Consider the following 21,452-nt stretch of genomic DNA (forward strand, 5'->3'; position numbering starts at 1 on the left):
CGTGGCTTGCAGGATCTTCGTTCCCCCAGCAGGTATAGAACCTAGGCCCCCTGCAATGGAAGTGCAGACTCCTAACCACTGGACTGCCATGGAATTCCCTGTGTGTGTGTGTTTGTGATTCTAAAGTTATTTCATGTCTTTTCAGCAGATTGGAAGACATACATGAATGTTTTTAATCTATGGGATCAACCCTACTATGTTTCTTAAAGATAGTGGGCTTTCAAGTCTCTACAAAGACAATCATGTCACATATAATTGACCTGTCATTTATCATTCAGCTTTGTTTAATAGTTATTTGGGCACCTGAGCATCTGACTTAACTCTCACAAACTGTGACCTTTTTACACCTGCATTCTACATTTTGACTACTTTCCTAAGAAATTAAAATAAGGTTCCTTAGTTTTTCATTCCCTGTCTTATATCTTATATCTAAGCCAACAAACAAAATAAAAACCTATATTTCCTACTATGTTTAAAAAATCAGAATATTGAAAATACTGAGGTACTGGGTTGAATGGTGGCCCCCAAAGATGTCCATGTTCTAATTCCCAAAACCTATGAAGGTTATATTATATGGGAAAAGGGTCTTCGTAAATGCAATTAAGTTAAAGATCTTGAGATGAAGATGTCATTCTGGATGATCTGGGTGGGCCCTAAATCCAATGACAAGTGTCCTTATAAGGGAAAGGCAGAGGGAGGTTTGAGACAGAAAAGCAGAAGACATTCAGAGGAGAAGAAGGTGATGTGAAGATGGAGGAGGCTGGAATTATGTGACAGCAAGCTAAGGAAGGCAAAAAAAAAAAAAAAAAAAAAAATGCCAACAGCCTCCAGATGTTGGAAGAAGCAATGAACAGATTCTCCTCTAGAGCCTTTGGAGGGAATGCAGCCTTGCTGTCACCTTGATCTCAGACTTCTGGTCTCTAGAACTGCGAGGGAATACATTTCTATTGTTTTAAGCCACAAGTTCATGGTCATTTGTCTAGCACCCACAGGAAACGAATATACTGGGCTTGCATTTCTATATATCAATGGTGGGAGTGGATTTGCTTTGTTCTCTGCCTTCTTTATTTTTTTATTTTTATTTTTTTAGTTTATAACTTTTTTTAAATTAATTTTTATTGGAGTATAGTTGATTTACAATGTGTTGGGACTTCCCTGGCCGTCCACTCCAAGCTTCCACTGCAGGGGTTGTGGGTTCGATCCCTGGTCAGGGAACTGAGATCCCACATGACGCATAGTGCGGCCAAAAACAAAAACAAAAAAAACAAAAAATAAAACAAAACAAATACAATGTTGCATTACTTTCTTCTGTACAGCAAAGTGAATCAGTCATACATGTACATCTATCTACTCTTTTTAAGATTCTTTTCCCATATAGGTCATTACAGTGTATTGAGTAGAGTTCCCTGTGCTCTACAGTAGGTCCTTGTTGTTTATCTATTTTATATACAGTAGTGTGTATAAGTCAATCCCAATCTTCCAATTTATCCCTCTCCCCCATTTCCCCTTGGTAACCATAAGTTTGTTTTCTACATCTGTGATGTCATTTCTGTTTTGTAAATAAGTTCATTTGTACCATTTTTTATGCCCTCTGCCCTCTTTAAAGGATACACTGACCCTCCAAGTTTCCATAGACCCCAGGGGTGCACACAGAATTTGCATATTCCCATAGGCACCCACCTACCTCGCTCATTTGCCTGTCTGGTCGCTGAAATAACAGTTCCTAGTTATAGAGGCCAAATGCTTAGTACTTTATATATGATTAATTTAATCCTACCAACACCTCTGTGAGGTAGTACTATAATTTTTTTGGGGGGGGGTTTGGAAAAGTTTATTCACTGAACCTATCTATGAAACAGAAACAAAATCAGGGACACAGAGAATAGGCTGGTGGTTGCCAAGGGGGCGAGAGGGTGGGAGAGGGTAGGATTGGGAGTTTAGGATTAGCAGATGCAAACTGGTATATACAGAATGGATAAACAACAGGGTCCCACTGTACAGCACAGGGAACTATATTCAACATCCTGTTATAAACCATCATGGAAAAGAATATGAGAAAGAATGTATATATATATGCATAACTGAGTCACTTTGCTATACAGCAAACTAACAACACTGTAATTCAACTATACTTCAGGTGTACTATAAGTTTTAGCCTTTCCATTTTACAGATGAAGAAACTGAAGTACAGAGAAGTGAAATCATTTGCCCAATATCATGCAGTAGAGAAATACTAGGGGTAGGGACGAAACCCTGGCAGTGTGTCTCCAGGGGCTGCCTTTAACCACTACACCAGGGGTATAGGCACTGGATTCTGTGATCACAGGCCTGAAATTTTGATTTCCATTCTTCTCCCACTCCCTTATTATATGAGTTTCTGATACTTGAATTATTGAAAACAATAATGTTAAAACACAAACACAGAAGAAATTCTTTCAATATTATACTAAACCCGTATGAGATAGTTTTTCTTTAGGGTATAGAAGAAGAGCTTATAAAACAAATATTCATTAATTTATCACTATTAAAGTTGTTAAAACATACATAAAGGAAAACATGAAGAAATGATTTAAGTATTTCACTAGATATTTATAATTAAATATAACATAGAAATTGATACTTAAAAGAAGGTGACAAATATGGTTTATCCACTTCTGAAAGCATAGAAATATTAAACCTACTATCCATTTCTTAAAGGTATGAAATAAACATATTCACAAGGTGGTCCTTAAGAAGGTCCTAAGAGCAGAGCTTTTGGGTCCTTAACAAGCACATATTTATCAATGATTTGGGATAGTCATAGAAAAACACACTGAATTTATAAAAGCAGGCCATATGCAGGATGCATGTCCCACCAACTTGTCTCTACCCACAAGGAAACATCACTTATGGAACACTGTTTTATTTGATCATTCTTTCTGTATTTCAAAACTTAGTTGGAAAATTATTGCTGAAATGACAGATTCTTTATTCCCTTGATTTGTTGTATTTCAAAAAGGACTCACTACTTCATTCTTCAGTGTGATTTCTATTATAAACTTGGAGTGAAGTAGATTCGTTTACATCTCTTTTTTTTTGTTCCTATTTTCTTCTTTTTTTGTCTTTATTTTTTAATTGAAGAATAGTTGATTTACAATGTTCTGTTAGTTTCAGGTGTACAACAAAGTGATTTATTTATTCATATATATATAAATTTAATCTTTTTCAGATTCTTTTCCATTCTAAGTTATTAGAAGATATGCAGTATAGTTCCCTGTGCTATACAGGGACTACTGTATAGCACAGGGCCTACTGTATAGCACAGGGAACTATATTCCCTGTTATATAATTGGTTATCTATTTTATATATAGTAGTGTGTATCTGTTAATCTCAAACTCCTAATTTATCCCTCCCCCACCTTCCCCTTTGGTAACCATTAGGTTTGTCTTCCATGTCTGTGAGTCTTATTCTGTTTTGTTTACATCTCGCTTTGATATGCACTATTTTAACATAAATTTGGTTAACTCTTAACTTTTGAGAGTTATTAGGGATATATACTTTTTTTTTTTTTTAATTAATTTTTATTTATTTATGGCTGTGTTGGGTCTTCGTTTCTGTGAGAGGGCTTTCTCTAGTTGTGGCAAGCGGGGACCACTCTTCATCGCGGTGTGCGGTCCTCTCACTATCACGGCCTCTCTTGTTGCGGAGCACAGGCTCCAGACGCGCAGGCTCAGTAATTATGGCTCACGGGCCCAGCCACTCTGCGGCATGTGGGATCTTCCCAGACCAGGGCTCGAACCCGTGTCCCCTGCATTAGCAGGCAGATTCTCAACCACTGCGCCACCAGGGAAGCCCGGGATATATACTTTTAAGGAATATATTTCCTCCATAAAACTACCTCTATCTATATTCTGTTTATGACCTTTGGTCTGAAGAATCAGTTAGAATGTTGAAATGGGGTGTGTGTGTGTGTGTGTGTGTGTGTGTGTGTGTGTATGTGTCTGAATGAAAAAATTGATTGGCACACAGAGACTTTACTCTGAGTTGGTTAGTGAATACTGTGAGGTGTGTAATGATGTTACAGTTATTGATACTCTGACATACTTGGCTGCTCACAAATACTTCCCGATTCTCCTAGAAACATAACCCAGGCACTTTTAGGCTGAGAAGCGTAGGCTCCATGACTTAGAATCCTTAACTTTACCATCACCATCCAGGCATGTTCCTAATCATGCCCCTTGGAGCTGGTTTTATTTATTTAAAAAAATTTTATTTTATTTATTTTTTATTTTTGGCCGCGTTGGGTCTTCCTTGCTGCATGCGGGCTTTCTCTAGCTGCGGCCAGCGGGGGCTACTCTTTGTTGCAGTGCGCAGGCTTCTCACTGAAGTGGCTTCTCTTTGTTGCGGAGCTCGGGCTCTAGGAGCGTGGGCTTCGGGGCTCCGTAGTTGTGGTTCTCGAGCTCTAGAGCACAGGCTCAGTAGTTGTCGCGCATGGGCTTAGTTGCTCTGCGGCATGTGGGATCTTCCTGGACCAGGGCTCGAACCTGTGTCCCCTGTATTGGCAGGTGGATTCTTAACCACTGTGCCACCAGGGAAGTCCCTGGAGCTGGTTTTAGATTGTCAACTTTATTTGTTCAAATTACAGCCCTTAAACTGCCTCTGATTTATTCTGACTTTACCCATATTGTTCTTTTTCTCCCTTTTTGAACTAATGGGAAGTAAATGAAGAGATAAAAGATGAATTACTTTATATTTCATCTTTTGTTTCTCCACAGAGTGTCACTCTTCTCCAGAAATTTATTCAACTCCATATTTCTCCAGTACAGGAAATAGTTTTAAAAGCAAATGGAATCTAAGGGTTTAATGTTCATTGTTTTTAGTCTTAGCAAAACAATAGAGAATTTATTAATTTTAATGTTATTAAATAGCGGTGTTGTAATTTTGCAGTTCTCAAAAGAAATTCTTACTCATTTAATCACAGTGATAGAAGTAATGAAATTATATTACAGAAAACTGGCAAAATGAAATCACCCGTAATCCTGTCACCTTAATTCAACCTTTATTATCTGTTTAATCTATTCCTTTCTAGTGTGGCTTCCTGTGTTGATTTTTGCATAGCTTTAATCAGAGTGCAATACCATTTTATATCCTGGTTTTTCGCTTAACATAAAATAATTTTATATTGCTGTGTATTCTAAATAACCAACATTTTGAATGCACACAGAGTGTGTTCTTGTTAATACGACATAATTAATCACCCTCCAGGATTGAACACTTAGATTCTTTTTTTCCCATCGTAGACAGTGAGGCTACAAGCATTTTTATAAATGTAACTTCTTTTCACACTTAATTATGTGGATTATCTCCTTATGATTGGTTTTCAGATGTGGATAAAAGAGGATGAACATTTTTATGCTTTTTGAATCATGTTACCAAATTATTTCCAAAAGGATTATAGCAATTTGCACTCGCAATCTACAAGTGTTTTACCATACTTTTTGCCAATGTTAGATATTCTCTTTCTCTGTCTCTCATCTCTCTCTCTCTCTCTCTCTATGTGTGTGTGTGTATATATATATATATATATATATATATATATATATATATATATATATATATATATATATATATATATATTTATGTACTGTGTTAAAAGTGGTACTTTGTTGTTCTTTTATCTTATATTTCTTTTATTACTGGAGAGTATTATAATTTCTCCATATATTTGCTTACTAGATTTGAGTTATTTGTTTATATCCTTTGGTTATTTATTTCTTTGATGCTTACTTTTCCGTTAGCAATTTTAGGAGTTACACTTATAAGAATGATATTAACACTTTTTGTTTACTGAAAAAAATTTTGTTTGCTTGTCTTATTCTTTAATCAAAATTTTATATTCTATTATAAACTTATCTTTATAATAGAATATACATGATAGAAGAATGAACACATAAAGCTTTCTTATTAGCATATCATTTCTTTTGAAACTGGATTTATTTTTTGATGACCCAAATGATACTATGGTATTCCTCACCATATGTATATTTGGTAGCCAAGAATACTTTAGGTAATACAGATACCTGACAATTTTCTAATTTTATAGGAAAAGAGGAGCTAAGGTTGTATCCAAGAGAGTTGATGATTTCAAAGAAAAATTTCAACATAAACTTGGAAGAATTTTAGATCCGTAAGTTCATGATTAACTTAGAATTGAAAATATTTTTGGATCAAATTTACAAACTACTCTTGTGGCAAATTTTGGTTTGTGTTCTATTAGGTTCTATCTATTAAATGAGAATCATCCTTTTGTGTTAATCAGGGAACTCTTGTTAGCCTCTATAGCGCTTGGGGTTCCAGGAAAGTACTGAGTCTCCAAAATGGACACGGCATTTGGAGAACAGGGTGGAAGAATTTTGTGTAAAGCTTTATTTCTGGGGTCTCAGAAATTTAACTTATTGCATTAATTTTCCTCTCTCTTCCCTGCCCCCCCCCCAGCCCCCCATATATATGTATGTACTTCCATAATTCTGCTTTGAGTATGTTCTGTTTTTTTCTTTTTCAGTCTGGACTTTTTCACTGGAAGCCAGTGAAAGCATTCAGCCATTGCTAATGCAAGTGGGAGATTAGGAAAAAGATCTGTTGGAGAACTTCTGTTTGATTCTCATAGTTTGGTTATAGGAGAAAATATAGGCTATTAAAAACATATGGCAAACATATTTTAAATTCCAGGGATGCCATGTGGTGGGAATTTTCACTAAAGGATTTGTTTTCTTTGATAGCATTGCAGAAACAATGAATGTTCCCCCAGACCACACATTTGGGGCTTGTCTCCGTCCTGAGGAGTATGGTAAATATACAAACTTTCTCCTTAAAAAACAAACAACAAAATCCGCCCCCACCCCCCAAATCATGCAGTTAAGTTCACCATCTCCTTCTCTCAAAGCTTCTAATTTTAATGGCTTAAAATATTACATTAACAGTAAAGAGAACAATTTGTAGCACAAGAAAGAAACAAAATTTTCATATTATATTTGAAATAGGAACAGTTTAAAGCCCTTGTAATGAATTCCTTAAGTGTATTTAAGGCTCAGAATTTTATTTAGAAAATAAATAAGGCCTGTTTCAAACAAGCCAAAGTCAAGTGAGGCAGCTTTTTAATGAATTCCAATATTGTACTAGGCCCTTGTTACTCAAAATGTGGTTGCAGATGGGCAGTGTTGGTGTCCCCTGCAAGGTTCTTAGAAATGCAGAATCTTAGGCTCCACCCCAGACCTACTGAATCAGAAACTGCATTTTAACAACATTCCCAGATGAACTGTAGGGACATTCAAGTTCCAGAAAGCACTGTACTCTACAACCACATACTTAAGAACTACTCTTCCCACCAGCCAATCAATTAATCAACCTATAAAGTGGCAGAAGAAACTTCCCAGGATTTTGTCTTTAGTGCTAAGGGATCTAAACAGCAGACTTCCAAAGGGAAAACTATGCCAAAACTTATCAGCATTGGGCTGTATTTTACTGGTTTTCAAAATACAGTCTGCAGTCTACCTGCATTAAAATCACCCAGAGAGTTTATTAAGTATGCAGGTTCCTGGGATCCATGCTCATATATTCTCACGTACACTAAACTTTAAGAACTGCTACTAAAAATGTGTTAAAGTCTACTCACTGACAAATAAAATAAATATTTACTGAGCTTCTGCAACATGGTGTTTCAGAGCACTATGAATCACCACATTAGGAGATTATATTTTGGTTCTGTTTTTAGATCAACTGTTACATGTTTAACGGATGCCTGCCCATCTTAGAGGCTCTTCATACCTCTAGGAGTGGGTAAGGGATGATTTAGGAAACCCATCAGTTAGTCTGAAATACAAGTAGATAATAATGCCCAGCTGCCTACTTGAGGGCAGGTTCATGCTGGTTGGCACCCCATCTTGCTGTCTGTTGGATTCTTGGGGTCTAGCGTACAGTACATTGTTTTCCCCGGTATCTATAGCATGAATCAATGAATCTAACACATAGTTTATCATGTTGACAATTAGGCAACATTGACAAATTTCCTAATAGTTGAGCTACGTTATCCTTAAAAGTTGAATGATAAGATAGAGCTATAAAATGAAAAAGAAGGACACTGACATTAATAGTTTAAAAAATGTGTCAGTATTGGCCTTGGCACTGTACAGCGTAACTGTGAAAGGGGACTGTCAGCCCGCTCTAGACTTTTCGTGGAGCTCATGGACGGACACAGATAAACCCCAATGGCCTTTTGTGACTACTATTGGGGTTAACTAGCAGCATCTATTCCGTGGAAAGCTTCAGGGTTTGCCTGCTTCCGAGAACATATTGGTTTCTTTACTGGGCCTGGATTGCTCCCTTACCCTTACTTAGGGAAAGAAAGGCCACTGCACAAAGAATGCCTCATCCCTCAGGCCTGGGGTTGTTGGTTATGTTACTATGCTTCCAGGAAGAGTGCAAGGGCTGTGTCCAGCTCCCAGAATGCACCAGGGCAGAAACGATGTGAAGGAGAATCCAGCTCCCAGAATGCACCAGGGCAGAGGCGATGTGGAGGAGAATCCGGCTCCCAGAATGCACCAGGGCAGAGGCGATGTGAAGGAGAATCCAGCTCCCAGAATGCACCAGGGCAGAGGCGATGTGGAGGAGAATCATGGGCAGTTGTGCATCCTGGGAATTGGTTGTAGGCAGGGTGCAACTGAGGAGCAAGCGTGGCTTTTCTGATGTCCCTGGTGTGGTAGCGAGGTCATGGTTCTGTCTCTTAGGGCCACAGCTTGTACTCCTGGTTTCAGCTCTTTAGAGATGGCTCTTGAGTAGTTGTCAGTGATTTTTCATGAGCTTCATAAATATTCTCTCAGGGCCAGGCCAGAAGAGGGCATCAGCGTACCTCTCATCCACTAGGCAGTCATACCTGGTAGGGTTGTGGTGGGAAAACCAGGTAGAGTTGGAGATACAACCATTCAAATGGTTATTTTTGGATGTTAATGGAGAGGGAAGGCCTCTCAAGATAAAAAAAACTCAACCAAGAGCCATCTTATGGAAGAGTCGGGGTGGGGGGAGGTCCTTATACAGAGCAGCCCCCCAGAGGGTTGACATCAGGGGAAGGAATGTGGAAGAGAAAAGGAAGCCACACTTATTTGTCAAAAATCACCCCTAACCACTTTGATTTCCTCTCGCAGAGCCTTACTTGGGTTTTGCCTACGTTAGGATGGTCTGATAGTAGCTGACCCCATTTCAGATGATCTTGTTCTGAGGCACTTGCCCAGTTCCTGGAACCAGCACTGGTTGTGGGCTTTTCACCCATACTTAGGGTCTACCCTTAGAAAGAAGGCTTTTATCAGAATATGCAGGATTAACTCCTGATTTTATAATAAACTTAGAGGTGCTACGAGTACCTATTAAAAGAGACCCTTGACAGAGCCTAATAATATAGGGCCTTGTACAAAGTAAGTGTGAATATTAGTTGCCTTGAACTGCAACCAATGTTGCAATTTATTTTTTTTTCAATTTTTAAAAATTGAAGTATAGTTGATTTACAATGTTGTGTTAATTTCTGCTGTACAGCAAAGTTATACATACATATACATATACATTAAAAAAAATTCTTCTCCTTTATGGTTTATCATAGGCTGTTGAATATACTGCCCTGTGCTATATAGTAGGACTTTGTTGTTTATCCATTGCATATATAATAGTTTGCATCTGCTAACCCCAAGCTCCTAGTCCTTCCCTCCCCCAACCCCTTCCCCCCTTGGCAACCACCAGTCTGTTCCCTATGTTTGTGATTCTGTTTCATAGATAGGTTCATTTGTGTCATATTTTAAATTCCACATATAAGTGATATCATATGGGCTTTGTCTTTCTCCTTCTGACTTACTTCACTTAGTATGATCCTCTGTAGTTGCAACCATCAATGTTGCAATTTAAATTAACTTACCCAGGATATCACAGCCAACTGCCAGCATGACCCTGTCGCAAGAAAGCAGGAAGGGAGGGGTATAAGCCAGGGGAAAAAGAACAGAGGCAGAAGGTTTCTTCTGGTGACATTCACCAAGCCATCACATCTGAAGCAACATGGTCAACTCTGGTCTGATCTGTGTCACCATTAACATCCAAGGAATGGGGTTTAGAGGTAGTGTATTTGTACTTTCTTTGTGTCATAATTCAGGAAAGTTCCTTTAAGTCATGAAAGAAAAGTGGAAGCAAGGGCCAGGTCTGGCGGTGGTAGCAGGTGGATTGGAGGGGTTATTGCTCAGGGTTGTGGGTCAGGACGCACTTAATGGACTGTGGATGGAGGTCTCTGTGCTGGTAATAGTGTAGGGGAAGCAGGACAGAAATGGGGACTTGGTATGCGGACTGAAGGCAGACTGGAAACCCACATTAGGAAGGAGTAGGGAACTTGTGTCCAGTTTTTACAAGGTTTCCCAGACATTTAGTCAACCCCGAGGCACACAGAGTGACTCCCACGTGGAATCAGCCCCAGCTTTCAGATCCTCAGCCTTGTAGACAAATATCTGCTAAGAGGGTGTCGGTCAAGGACTTTGTTGTCTTAGGAAAGGATTTGACAGCTGAGTGGGCTCATGATTCCCCCATAAAATTCATTTTTTCAGATTTTTTTCATTGAGCAAAGAAGTCGCATAAAGCAGAAGTATTCATTTTTATCAATTACTTTGTACTTTTTTTTTTATACAAAAGGATTTTCTGTCATACTGCGTAATAGTATTGGAGTTAGGCTTTTTCATTCACAGAAGTTGCTAGATCTCTCTCTTTTTTAGTATGGGAATAATTGTGACAGACTTTAAATTCAGATAAAAGACTTTCTTTTCCCCCTGTCTTCAATAGGAGCTGGTGATCTCATCCACAGAAGACTTCCGGGAGAATATCTCCGAGGCAAGGACAGACAGAGAGCCCTGGTTGCGGCAGTGCGACATCACTTAAAGAAAGTTAACTACCAAAACTTTGACACTTTGCTGGCAGCCTTCAGACACTATGACAAGGCCAGTAGTAAAGTGAAGCTTTTTTGGTCTACGCATGGGCTTACAGGTCCCAGCAGGATGGTGTAGATCAGGATCAAGTCCAGTCCACCACCTGTTTTTGTAAATAGTTTTACATGCCTATATTTTGAAAAATTAGGGTGCATGTATCTCTTTGAATTAGAGTTTTCTTTGGATATATGCTCAGGAGTGAGATTGCTGGATCATAAGCATGCCCATTTGTTTTAAGTATTGTCCACGGCTGCTTTTGCAACTACACATGTAGAGTAGTGCATCAGAGACTGAATGGCTTGCAAAACCTATGATATCTACTTTTTGGCCCTTGACAGAAAAAGTTTGCTGGAGTAGATCTGCATTGTCAAAATGTGGTTCTTTCACCATCATCAGTATCACCTGGGAACATGTTAGAGATGCCATCCTAAGGCCCACCCCAGACCTACTGAATTAGGAATTTGAGGTTGGGGTCTAGCAATTGTGTTTTAACAAGCTTTTCAGTGATTCTGATGCAGGTTCAGGTTTGAGAACCACTGCTGCAGATCATTAAACTGGAGTGTGCTGGGAGCCTGGGGGATGGACAGTCTCTGTCTCACTCTGAATGTGTACACATGGTATTGTCAGTCCGGTCCAAGTCAAGCTTAGAATGCTCTCCCCTGGGGACCAGGTGTGGTTTCAGTTTTGAGAGCAAGATCACTCAATTTTCAAGCTACTCTAAATTTTATTCTTTGATCAAGTCAGATCAACCCGGGGCTGCATAATTACCTGACATCATTTTAGGCCATCACAGGATTTACCAAGCTGCACAGTGCCTTAGGCTTGCACTAAGGAGCGCTACTGCACAAACAATTTGTGAAACGTGGCACATGTTTTATTAGTACGCCCATGTGGCTGTTATTTATTTTTGTCACATGCATCCTCTTTATAAGGAAACCCAGTCTTTCTAAAGCACATAACTGTGCTTTGTCTAAGTATCTGGTTTGTTTTTACTTCATGTACAGCATGACTTTGGACCAATCGTGCATACCTTTTTGACTTGGCTGCCAGGAAGCTTAGAGCCAATGCAGAGAAACACATCTAGTTTGTGAACGTGATCTTATAGCATACATTCTGTGCACTCTTTTTATTTCAGGTTTCATCTTATTTTAGTCCAACTTTGTTTTCTCTTTGCCCTGATTTCCTCACTTTTTTTGGCTCTCATTGTACTTCTTTTTCTAGGCAGCCTCAAACCGTTTTAGAATGAGTCTAACATAAACAAATAAAAGCTCATAAATAAACCCAGGATGATGTAGTGCATCATAATCTTGATAGGAGAAGAAAAGAAAGAGCAGAATAATTTTAGTTTATCTCGAAAGGAAAAGATAATATTCTTATCTCCATTCCAACGTTGAGTACGGTTTTAGAAAAGTGACACCTCACAATTTTTATCTTATAAAAAAATCTTGATCACTCATTGGCTAATTCATTTTAAGCCCATTCGTTTTATTTGATTTTAGATTAGGGGCCTGTGTGCCTGTGATGTACTGGTGAATAAAAAGTGGGTTAAATATCTCAGTTAAGTTTGTACTAATTATGTGGGGACAAACACCAATCAGTCACCAACGACATTTCTCACAAAGTTGTGTTTAAAGACAATGTAAGTATTCAGCTGTTCCTCTGGTTTTTAGTAGAGATCGATGGCTATTTACAGGTAATTTAAAAATTATTCTTCAGAATTAAATTACGTAAGCAAAAACAAGTATATTTTAAACTTTACTCAACTCCAAGTGTCTACAAAGATGATATTGGGGAAATTTACATGGTAGTAAAGTGAATAAGGAAAACGAGTGGGATGTATAGTGCTCCTCTTTCTAAAAATTCCTCATGTTAAATGTAATCATAGTCAAGACGATCATCTTAATAGCTGTCGATGATCTCAGTGAACCACCAGGCACGTTCCTTATGATAAAATTAAATTAAGCAGGAGGAAATTACTGAGAATTAGTTAATGCTGATATACCTTTTAAATAGCTAACTTTTAATATGTACAATGTAGTGTTCAGTGTCCTTGAGGAGCTTTTTTTTTCCTGAGTGGGTAATAAGACGTGGGTCTTCCTAGTACAGCTGTAGGATTGTTTTTGATGATTTGAATCTTATACTACTGAATGCCCAGATTTAATTTAATTGAAAAGCAAAACAAAACAGAGCAAATAAACTGTGATTTCCTAAATGACTCTTCTTGGCTTAGAGGATTAATTCTGTTATTTGTTTAACACTCCCAGCACATCAAACATTATCCCAGATCATGTGCAGGCTTTTAACTCAGGGAACTTAAAATCTAAAGCGGGGGGAAAAATAAAGACTCATCATGTCCAATAATGGTCACAGCAGAGTCTCAGATTTTCAAAATAGGTATCTATAATTCCAACTCCTTTTATTCTGCTTATTATCCAGGAAGTAGCTGAGATGGGATGATTCCTTCTGGGGGACAGTTGAATTCATTGACAAAACTGGTTTACTAAGACGTGTGAGCTGAGAGCTGGTGAGGAAGGGAGGTGGTTTTTGAGAAGGCTGTTCCAAAGCTCAGTAATACCAGACTGCTGTGGATGGTTGGGAGCAGAAAAGGTTCATTGAATACCTTGACTAACAGCTCATTGTTGAGTAGCCTTTGAGCTATAAGTCACGCCACTGTCAGACCGAAAGTGGTCCAGAAAACAAAGCATGTGACTCAGATGAATTGCATGGGCCATACTTTTGTGTCTGGAGCTGGCTCATCGGATTGAAATAGCAATTCTATAACTTGAAAATGTGTCAACAGAGAGATGCACCATCAATAGCTCTGAGTGGGGACTAAGGTTCATGTAGTCAGTATGCCAGGAGCATGGGGCAATGCCTTGTGTGTGATGTGTCCTCCCTCACCATGAGACAAATGGGTCAGCTTGTTGCAGGAGTCACAAGTTAGGCATGTGGTGGTAGCCTCTGCCTCAGAAACGTCGACTGCTTTTTTGGCACCTGGTCTAATGGTGCATTTATTGTCATGTCTGCTACAAGGATGGATCCAGGCAGCGATGGTGCAACCTGGGTGGTGCAGGCTCAATCCAAAGCTTGATTCCTGTCATCCACATCGGAGGATGGACCCTTATCCTGGGCATCTATATGAATTACCTGGATGGTTCACTCAGCAGCTGTGATTTGTTTACATAGTTTTCTTTTTTCTTTTTTCTTTTTTTTATTGGAGTACAGTTGATTTATAATATGTTAGTTTCAGGTGTACAGCAAAGTGAGTCAGTTATACATATACATATATCCACACTTTTTGTTTTAGATTCTTTCCCCATGTAGGTCATTACAGAGTATTGAGTAGAGTTCCCTGTGCTATACAGCAGGTTCTTATTAGTTATCTATTTTATATATAGTAGTGTGTATATGTCAATCCCAATCTTCCAATTTATCCTTTCCCCCCATTCCCTGGTAACCATAAGTTTGTTTTCTACATTCGTGATGCTATTTCTGTTTTGCAAATAAGTTCATTTGTACCCCCTTCTTTTTTAGATCCACATATAAGTGATATCATATGATATTTGTCTTTCTGTGTCTGATTTATGTCACTCAGTATGACAATCTCTAGGTCCATCCATGTTGCTGCAAATGGCATTATTTTGTTCATTTTTATTCCATTGTATATATGTACCACATCTTCTTTATCCATTCCTCTGTTGATCCATAGTTTTCTGTCTCAAAAAGAGGTGTCTTTAATCTTCCAATCTGTAGTGTTCTTTTTTAAAATTTTTTAAATTTAAAAATTTTTAATTTTCTATACTTTTGGCCATGCTGGGCGGCATGTAGGGTCTTAGTTCCCTGACCAGGGATCGAACCCATGCCCCCTGCATTGGAAGCATGGAGTCCTAACCACTGGACTGCCAGGGAAGTCCCCAGTCTGTAGTTTTCTAAGTGGCAACCAAGCAGGCAGGCCATTGGCAACAGTCCAAGAGTCAGTAAAAATATAACAGATTCATCAATGGCAGTATTGGCCGGAGCTGTGATAATAACCTTGAGTTCTGCCCACTGAGTAGAGTGACTATGCCCTTTTTTGGTCCTTAGCTCTCACTGAGGTTGAAAGCCACAGCAGACCAGTGAAGACCATTGGGTTTCAGGTTAGTGAACCAGGCCCAGCGGCTCTACGTGGTGAAATCATTATTCATAGAGACTTGCAGCTCAAAGGGGTCATGAGGGTTGAGGGGCCCCAAAGGTACTAGCATTCCCTCCATGTGGCTTCTCTTGATCATAAGTGCCTGAACATTCATAAGACAGGTATGGAAAGCATCAATACCAATTGACACATCCAGCAGTGGAAGCCACAGAAATAATATATTGTTAACTTTCCTTCTCCACTTTGAACAAACCCTGCCCAAACCCCACCAGCTGATTCCTGACATCTCTTCTGGCTGCACACTCAGTAGGGTGACGACTTTGGCACCCATAGCCAATGAAGCCGTACTAGTTTCAGTCTCCATCCCCCTGAAGTTCCACAACATACTGGGACAGATACTTGTGGCCTGTGATCCCCCTTGGGGACAAGGAGATCTTGTCCCACACCTAGTCCTCCTTAGAACAGCTGAGGTTGGGGTATGGGGGGAGGGAAACGTCAAGGCTGCAGAGGCAGGAGTGGCTCTGTACCCAGTGAATAAGAAGCATTTTCTTTCATTATCGCCACCATCTTTTTCAGATTTGGGGACCCTCGATTCAACAGCCCACCACCCCCCCTTTGCTTTTCAGTTAGGGTTGTGGGGCTCGTAGTTTTGATTGACTTGGGCTGGCAGCGGAGACTTTCATAAAGCAGTCTACTTTAATCCAGGGCATTGCAGTTCCCTGCCCATATAATATATTTTAAATTCTCATTCTGTTTCAACATGAGGGTTAGGAACATTCTCCAGGCCTATGGGTCTGGCTGCAGGAATTTATCTAGAATTCACTGTGTCAGTTTCTTGTTCTCAATGGGATTGCCTTCACCAGCATTGTGAATCCAACCCTGGGCCTAGGAGCTGATTGTTAGTGAGTCATTTATGTTTTCCCTTGGGAGTTTAACTATCTCGGGGAAATATCTCTGAGAGGGCCAAAGCTCCCTTATTGCAGCTGGCACCTATTTTGAAAACACTGGGACCTTTCCCTGTCATCTCGGATGGATCTAAGTTTGGCTTGACGGGCTGCAGTAGGGCTGAGTGGTAAGACGCCCAGCTCTGGCCATTCTTCCTTAACAAGCATTATGTGCTCCAGCCCCTCACCCCGCAAGTGAATCAGCCGGGTTCTGCCCAGAGCCTTTCTAAATTTCCCTCCTTTCACGCTCAGCGTAGGTGCTTCTGTCTCTACCTGTTGTCTGAAAGGGGTGGAAACTTCCCCTCCTCCCGCTTCCAGGATGAATCTGAGTGAATCCTCTTGTTGACGGGAGCGTTAATATCCAGGGGCAGCTGCCTTTGAATCCACTCTCTGTGCTTGGCCTGCAGCCACTTCCCTAATTTCTTCTTTTTACCAGGCAATAGAGTGTAGGATAATCACTGCCCAGTTGACTTTTAAATTTTTTCCCACACCGCGCAGCATGTGGGATCTTAGTTCCCCGACCAGGGATTGAACCCAGGCCCTCGTGAGTGAAAGTGTGGAGTCCTAACCACTGGACCACCAGGGAAGTCCCTGACTGCCCAATTGGAACACCAACTTTGAAAGCATTGAAAATTGCAGAAAGCTGTCAAAAGTACACAACATTTGTCAAATGAAATGTCAAGCACGAATCATGCTTAGGCCTGCTCAACCTGAGTGTAAACAACATGATTTAATGAGAAAGATATTAAAATGAACAAAGGCTGTGAGCCACACTCCACTCCAACCAGGGTTGAAATTACCGCGCACATATCAGATGGACACGATGGGGACAAATCTCGCTTAATATCTGACTCTCCTTATGTGAAAAACAGGACCGATTCTTTGAATTTATGTGATAGAGCTCTTTCTTTTTTTCTTAAAGGAAATAACAGATGTTGCCCACTCTGCTCGTGAAGACAATGCTCACGTCATCTTTTTTTGCTTCGTGTCTAACAGAAGGGAGATGGGGCCATAGATAAAGCTGAGCTTCAGGAAGCGTGTGACCAGGCCAGTGTGCACATAGATGAGAAGCTCCTGGACCAGCTATTTGAATACTGTGATGTGGATAACGACGGGCTGATTAACTACCTTGAATTTGCAAATTTTCTTAACTGGAAAGATAAAACCCCCTTTAAAGAGTATGAAGAGAGGGTCATTATTAAAGGTATTTAATTTCTGAAGGCTTGCTAAATTCTTAAATGGACTTTAGTATGTTCTTTTTCTTAGGAGTTTGACTCTTGTCAACTTTAATATTATATATTTAAAGATATGCACATATACATATATTTGTTTTCGTTTTTATGCATAGACTATCTGTGGAAGGTTAGGAAAGAATTTGATAACATTTATTATTTCTGGGGAGGGGACACTGGTTGCTGAGGGTCAAAGTGGCAGCGAGACTCACTTTTCAATCTATGTTTTTGTATCTTTTAAGTTTGGAACCGTGTATTACTCATTCAAAAGAAAACAATTACAAGCAAAACAATTTACACAGAAGCCCAAAATATGAAAGAGAGTTCCTCAGAAAGCTGTTTGAAAACCATTTTCTTAGAGAAATTAGCTCCCTTCCCTCAGGAAAAGTCAATTGTAAAATAGAATTTGATCTGTTAAATTTTTTTAAGAAAAGGAAAAACATAATCTTTACTTTTATTCAAATATCTTCATGTTTACACATTATCTTCCTGCATCACTAACCATATATAGATATACATATATACATATGTGTGTGTGCGTATGGAAATTTTTTTTTATAAGCTTGTTCTTTGTTTTTAAAATTAATTAATTCATTAATTTTATTTTTGGCTGTGTTGGGTCTTTGTTGCTGCATGCGGGCTTTCTCTACTTGCGGTGAGCAAGGACTATTCTTCGTAGCGGTACACAGGCTTCTTATTGCGGTGGCTTCTCTTGTTGTGGAGCACGGACTCTAGGCGCACAGGCTTCAGTAGTTGTGTCACGCGGGCTCAGTAGTTGTGGCTTGTGGGCTCTAGAGCACAGGCTCAGTAGTTGTGGTGCCCGGACTTAGTTGCTTCGTGGCATGTGGGATCTTCCCAGACCAGGGCTCGAACCTGTGTCCCCTGAATTGGCAGGCGGATTCTTAACCACTGTGCCACCAGGGAAGTCTGTGTATGGAAATATTTTTAAATAGCTAAAATCACGGTGACTGTACCATTTTTATTTGGCTAAAAAAAAAACTTAGTTCTCAAATTTCTATGGAATGAAGAGATACTTTTATGGTTTTTGTAAACTTCATTCTCAGTTCCCTTAAGCTGAGGTATTATGAATTACTAAACCATTTCCTCACTTTTTAAAACTTAGGTTATTTCCAGATATTTTAAAAGTAATATGGGTGACGCTATAATGATTATCATCTCTCAGAAAGCTTTCTGTTTCTAATTATATCTCATTTCTTATGAATGTTATTTTTGTCCCAGAAGTAACTCCCTCTTTCATTATGCTTTTTTAAATGATTGTACCAATTTGCAATTTTATCAGTCACGGTGGTGAGAAGGTTTTACTCCAATCTTGCTACCATTGAGTGTTATTTCAAACATTCTTGTGATTTAGTTGTTATATAATGATACCTCGTTTGCTTTAATTTTCAAGTCTTGATTCTTACAGACGATTAACATTTGAAAGATTGTCTACATTTTTATCTCCTCTTGGAATATCTCTCCTCTAAAACGTGAAGATACTCCTGTTTTCACTTTTATTCCTGCAAAGCCAGTACCACACTTGGGGCTTTACTGATCACGGGAGCCCTTACCGGTTTCTGGGATGGCTTTTCTCTGCTGTCCGCTAGGAGAACAGGAGGATCTTCTCTACCTAATGAAGCTTCTTATAGAAAACAAGTCTACCCTAGTTCTCTCAGCAATAAATAGAGGGTGACAGAGTACTTTCCTTCTTGGTACAACTCATGAAGCAGTGGGGGAAACAAAAGCCTGCTTTCAAACCAGGTGGTTCTTCTAATTGTTCCTGGTTGGGGGTGTCCTGACTTGAGCAGCCATTTTCAGTGGAGTTCTTGAGGTTTTCCTCTTCTTCTAAGACAGTGGCTTGTGGGTCAGTCAGAAGGGACTCAGGAATGCATTGCCAGGAATTTTCTTATATCAAGTTCCATCTTACTGTTGACGGCTGGAGAAAAGGGGGCGCGTCCTTTCAGGCAGGGGCTTTCGAGCAGTTTTCTGAGAAACTATATTTCATACTTGGTCCAGATTTCTGCCTTTTGTGGGGAGTGGGTGCAGGGAGTGGGTCCAGAGGGTCTGGAACACTGGGCCCGACGCTTTCACGGCAGCGATTGGCAGGGGCTGAGTCGGGGGGTGCAGACTTTAGATGGGCTTGTCTTTTCTGGTTTGCCACCCCGATCTGGCACTGGGGCACCCTTCGCCTGTGTCACCGGGGCTGGGCTTTGCCCAGCACCTTGAGTTCCTCCAGCGCTCGAGAGACCACAGCGCCGCCTAGTGCTGGCTGTGTTCTTAGCGGCTCCGTGAAAAAGCTGTGTCAGGAATTTCCTCCTCAACTTCAGAACTGACTCAGCAAAGCAAATCTGCAAAAGAGAACAGAATCTTACAATCGCAGTTGTACCTCAGGGTTTTCTCTTATACGCTGATTGGAAGGGAGTTATTTATAGAATCGGTTCCTGCGCTCACAGCGAGCTCTCATCGCCTCTCCAAATGTCACAGTGCATGGGGGCTCCCTCCCTACCGCGATCAGGTATGTGCGGAATTTACAGCTCCAAATATTTCTTCTCCTGTCCCTCCCCAGGGCACAGTCTTAGGAACAACTCTGGTAATCCTGTAGTTCAAATCAAATATGAAAATAGGCTCTAATTTTAAAAAAGAGGAAAGAAAAAAAAAAGTTCTCCGTTTTCATTTGGTGTTTCAGATTTAAAAGCTTCAATCTAGCATAAAACGAGCGAAGTAGTGAGCAAAAATATTAGACCTTGTTCAGATTTCCTGGTGTATGACCTTGGCCTGAACTTGTACTTCCACAGTGGCTACTGGTGTCAGCGGAGGGTCTACACCAGCTCAGCCTCCGTTTCCACCAGCAAGAAGAGACTAAATGGGAAAACTCATCTTGTTACAGGGTGAGCACCAGGTAGTAACTTTGTCCTGTACTTTTTTTTCCCCTTTCCGTCTTTGCTTGAAGGTGGAAAACCAGATTGTGCAAACCCTGCTGAGGCTAATGTAGAAGAATCTGAACCAGCTCTCCTGATAAAGCCGGAAGATGTTGTCCTGAAAGAGCCAGGGAGCTCAGAAAAGACTCTGCGGACACTTCTGAGGCCAAGCGATAAAGTTTCTAATCACTACAAGACAACTTCTTCGGAGATCAGTGCAGTTGTAGGCGCTGTTCCTTCTACTTGTGAGTATGTCACATTATTTGCTGAGTGTTAAAAGGATCAACAAACACAGAAGGGGAGTGTCCTTTGTCTGTCCTTGCATTGTCCCCCAGCCTCTATTAGACTCTAACTTTCTCAAAGTCCAGGACCTTTCATTCAGTTCTGTATTCTAAGCACCCAGGAGGGCTCAACAAATGTAGGCTGAATTGAACTAGTGTTCATGGTGACCCAAGTAAAATGATTCTCTCTGTATTAATGAAACTGAAACCATCATAGCTCAGAACCCAGAATGTTAGACCTCGTTGGAATTCAGACTTCACCAAGTGCTAGGAGACTTTGGAACCACGTGATTCTTAGCTACAAACAGATTTGCCTTCAAATATTTGAAGAGTTCTTACAGAACGGTTCCTTACATCTTTATTCCCAGTCTGTTAGTCTGCTAGGGCTATCATAACAAATACCACAAACTGAATGGCTAAACAGCAGAAATTGATCATCTCATGATGGCTGGAAGTCCGAGATCAAGGTGTTGGCAGGATGGCTTCCTTCTGAGCGCTGTGAGGGAAAATCTGCTCCAGGCCCTATCCTGGATTCTGGGGGTTTGCCGGCAGTCTTTGGTGCTACACAGCTTCTGCTGCACCAGCTTGATCTCTGCCTTCATCTTCATCTGATGTTCTCCTGTGTGAGCAGCTGTGTCCCAATGTCCCCTTTTTATAAGGACTCCAGTCATATTGGACTAAGGGTTCACCCTTCTCCCGTATAACCTCATCTTAATTAATTATTCCTGCAATGACCCTCTTTCCAAATAAGGTCACCTCCTGAGGTACTAAGGGTTAGGACTTTAACATAAAAGTCTGGGGAGGATACAGTTCAACCCATAACTGCCCAGATCTCAATATCAAGCATGATGAATTTAGAAAGACTCTTTTACATTGGTCAAGATCCCTTTTTTGGACTAAGGCCATGATTAAGGATTTACATATTTTTCTTAACATATTTTTCTTACATATTTTTCTTGGAT

The 21,452-nt window shown here is 40.1% G+C and overlaps 1 protein-coding gene across 1 annotated transcript in view; it reads left to right on the top strand.

Annotated features, from left to right (window-relative positions):
* EFHB (EF-hand domain family member B) overlaps window positions 1–21,452 on the top strand; it is a 50,599-nt gene that overhangs the window by 24,819 nt on the left and 4,328 nt on the right. Inside the window, exons 7-11 of the mRNA XM_068547301.1 lie at window positions 6,084–6,167; window positions 6,760–6,827; window positions 10,841–10,995; window positions 17,056–17,263; window positions 20,242–20,454. Of these exons, the coding sequence (XP_068403402.1) occupies window positions 6,084–6,167; window positions 6,760–6,827; window positions 10,841–10,995; window positions 17,056–17,263; window positions 20,242–20,454 (728 nt within the window). The remainder of the gene's footprint in view (window positions 1–6,083; window positions 6,168–6,759; window positions 6,828–10,840; window positions 10,996–17,055; window positions 17,264–20,241; window positions 20,455–21,452) is intronic.

This window comes from Eschrichtius robustus, chromosome 6 (genome assembly GCF_028021215.1).
Source record: "Eschrichtius robustus isolate mEscRob2 chromosome 6, mEscRob2.pri, whole genome shotgun sequence".
Lineage (NCBI taxonomy): Eukaryota > Metazoa > Chordata > Mammalia > Artiodactyla > Eschrichtiidae > Eschrichtius > Eschrichtius robustus.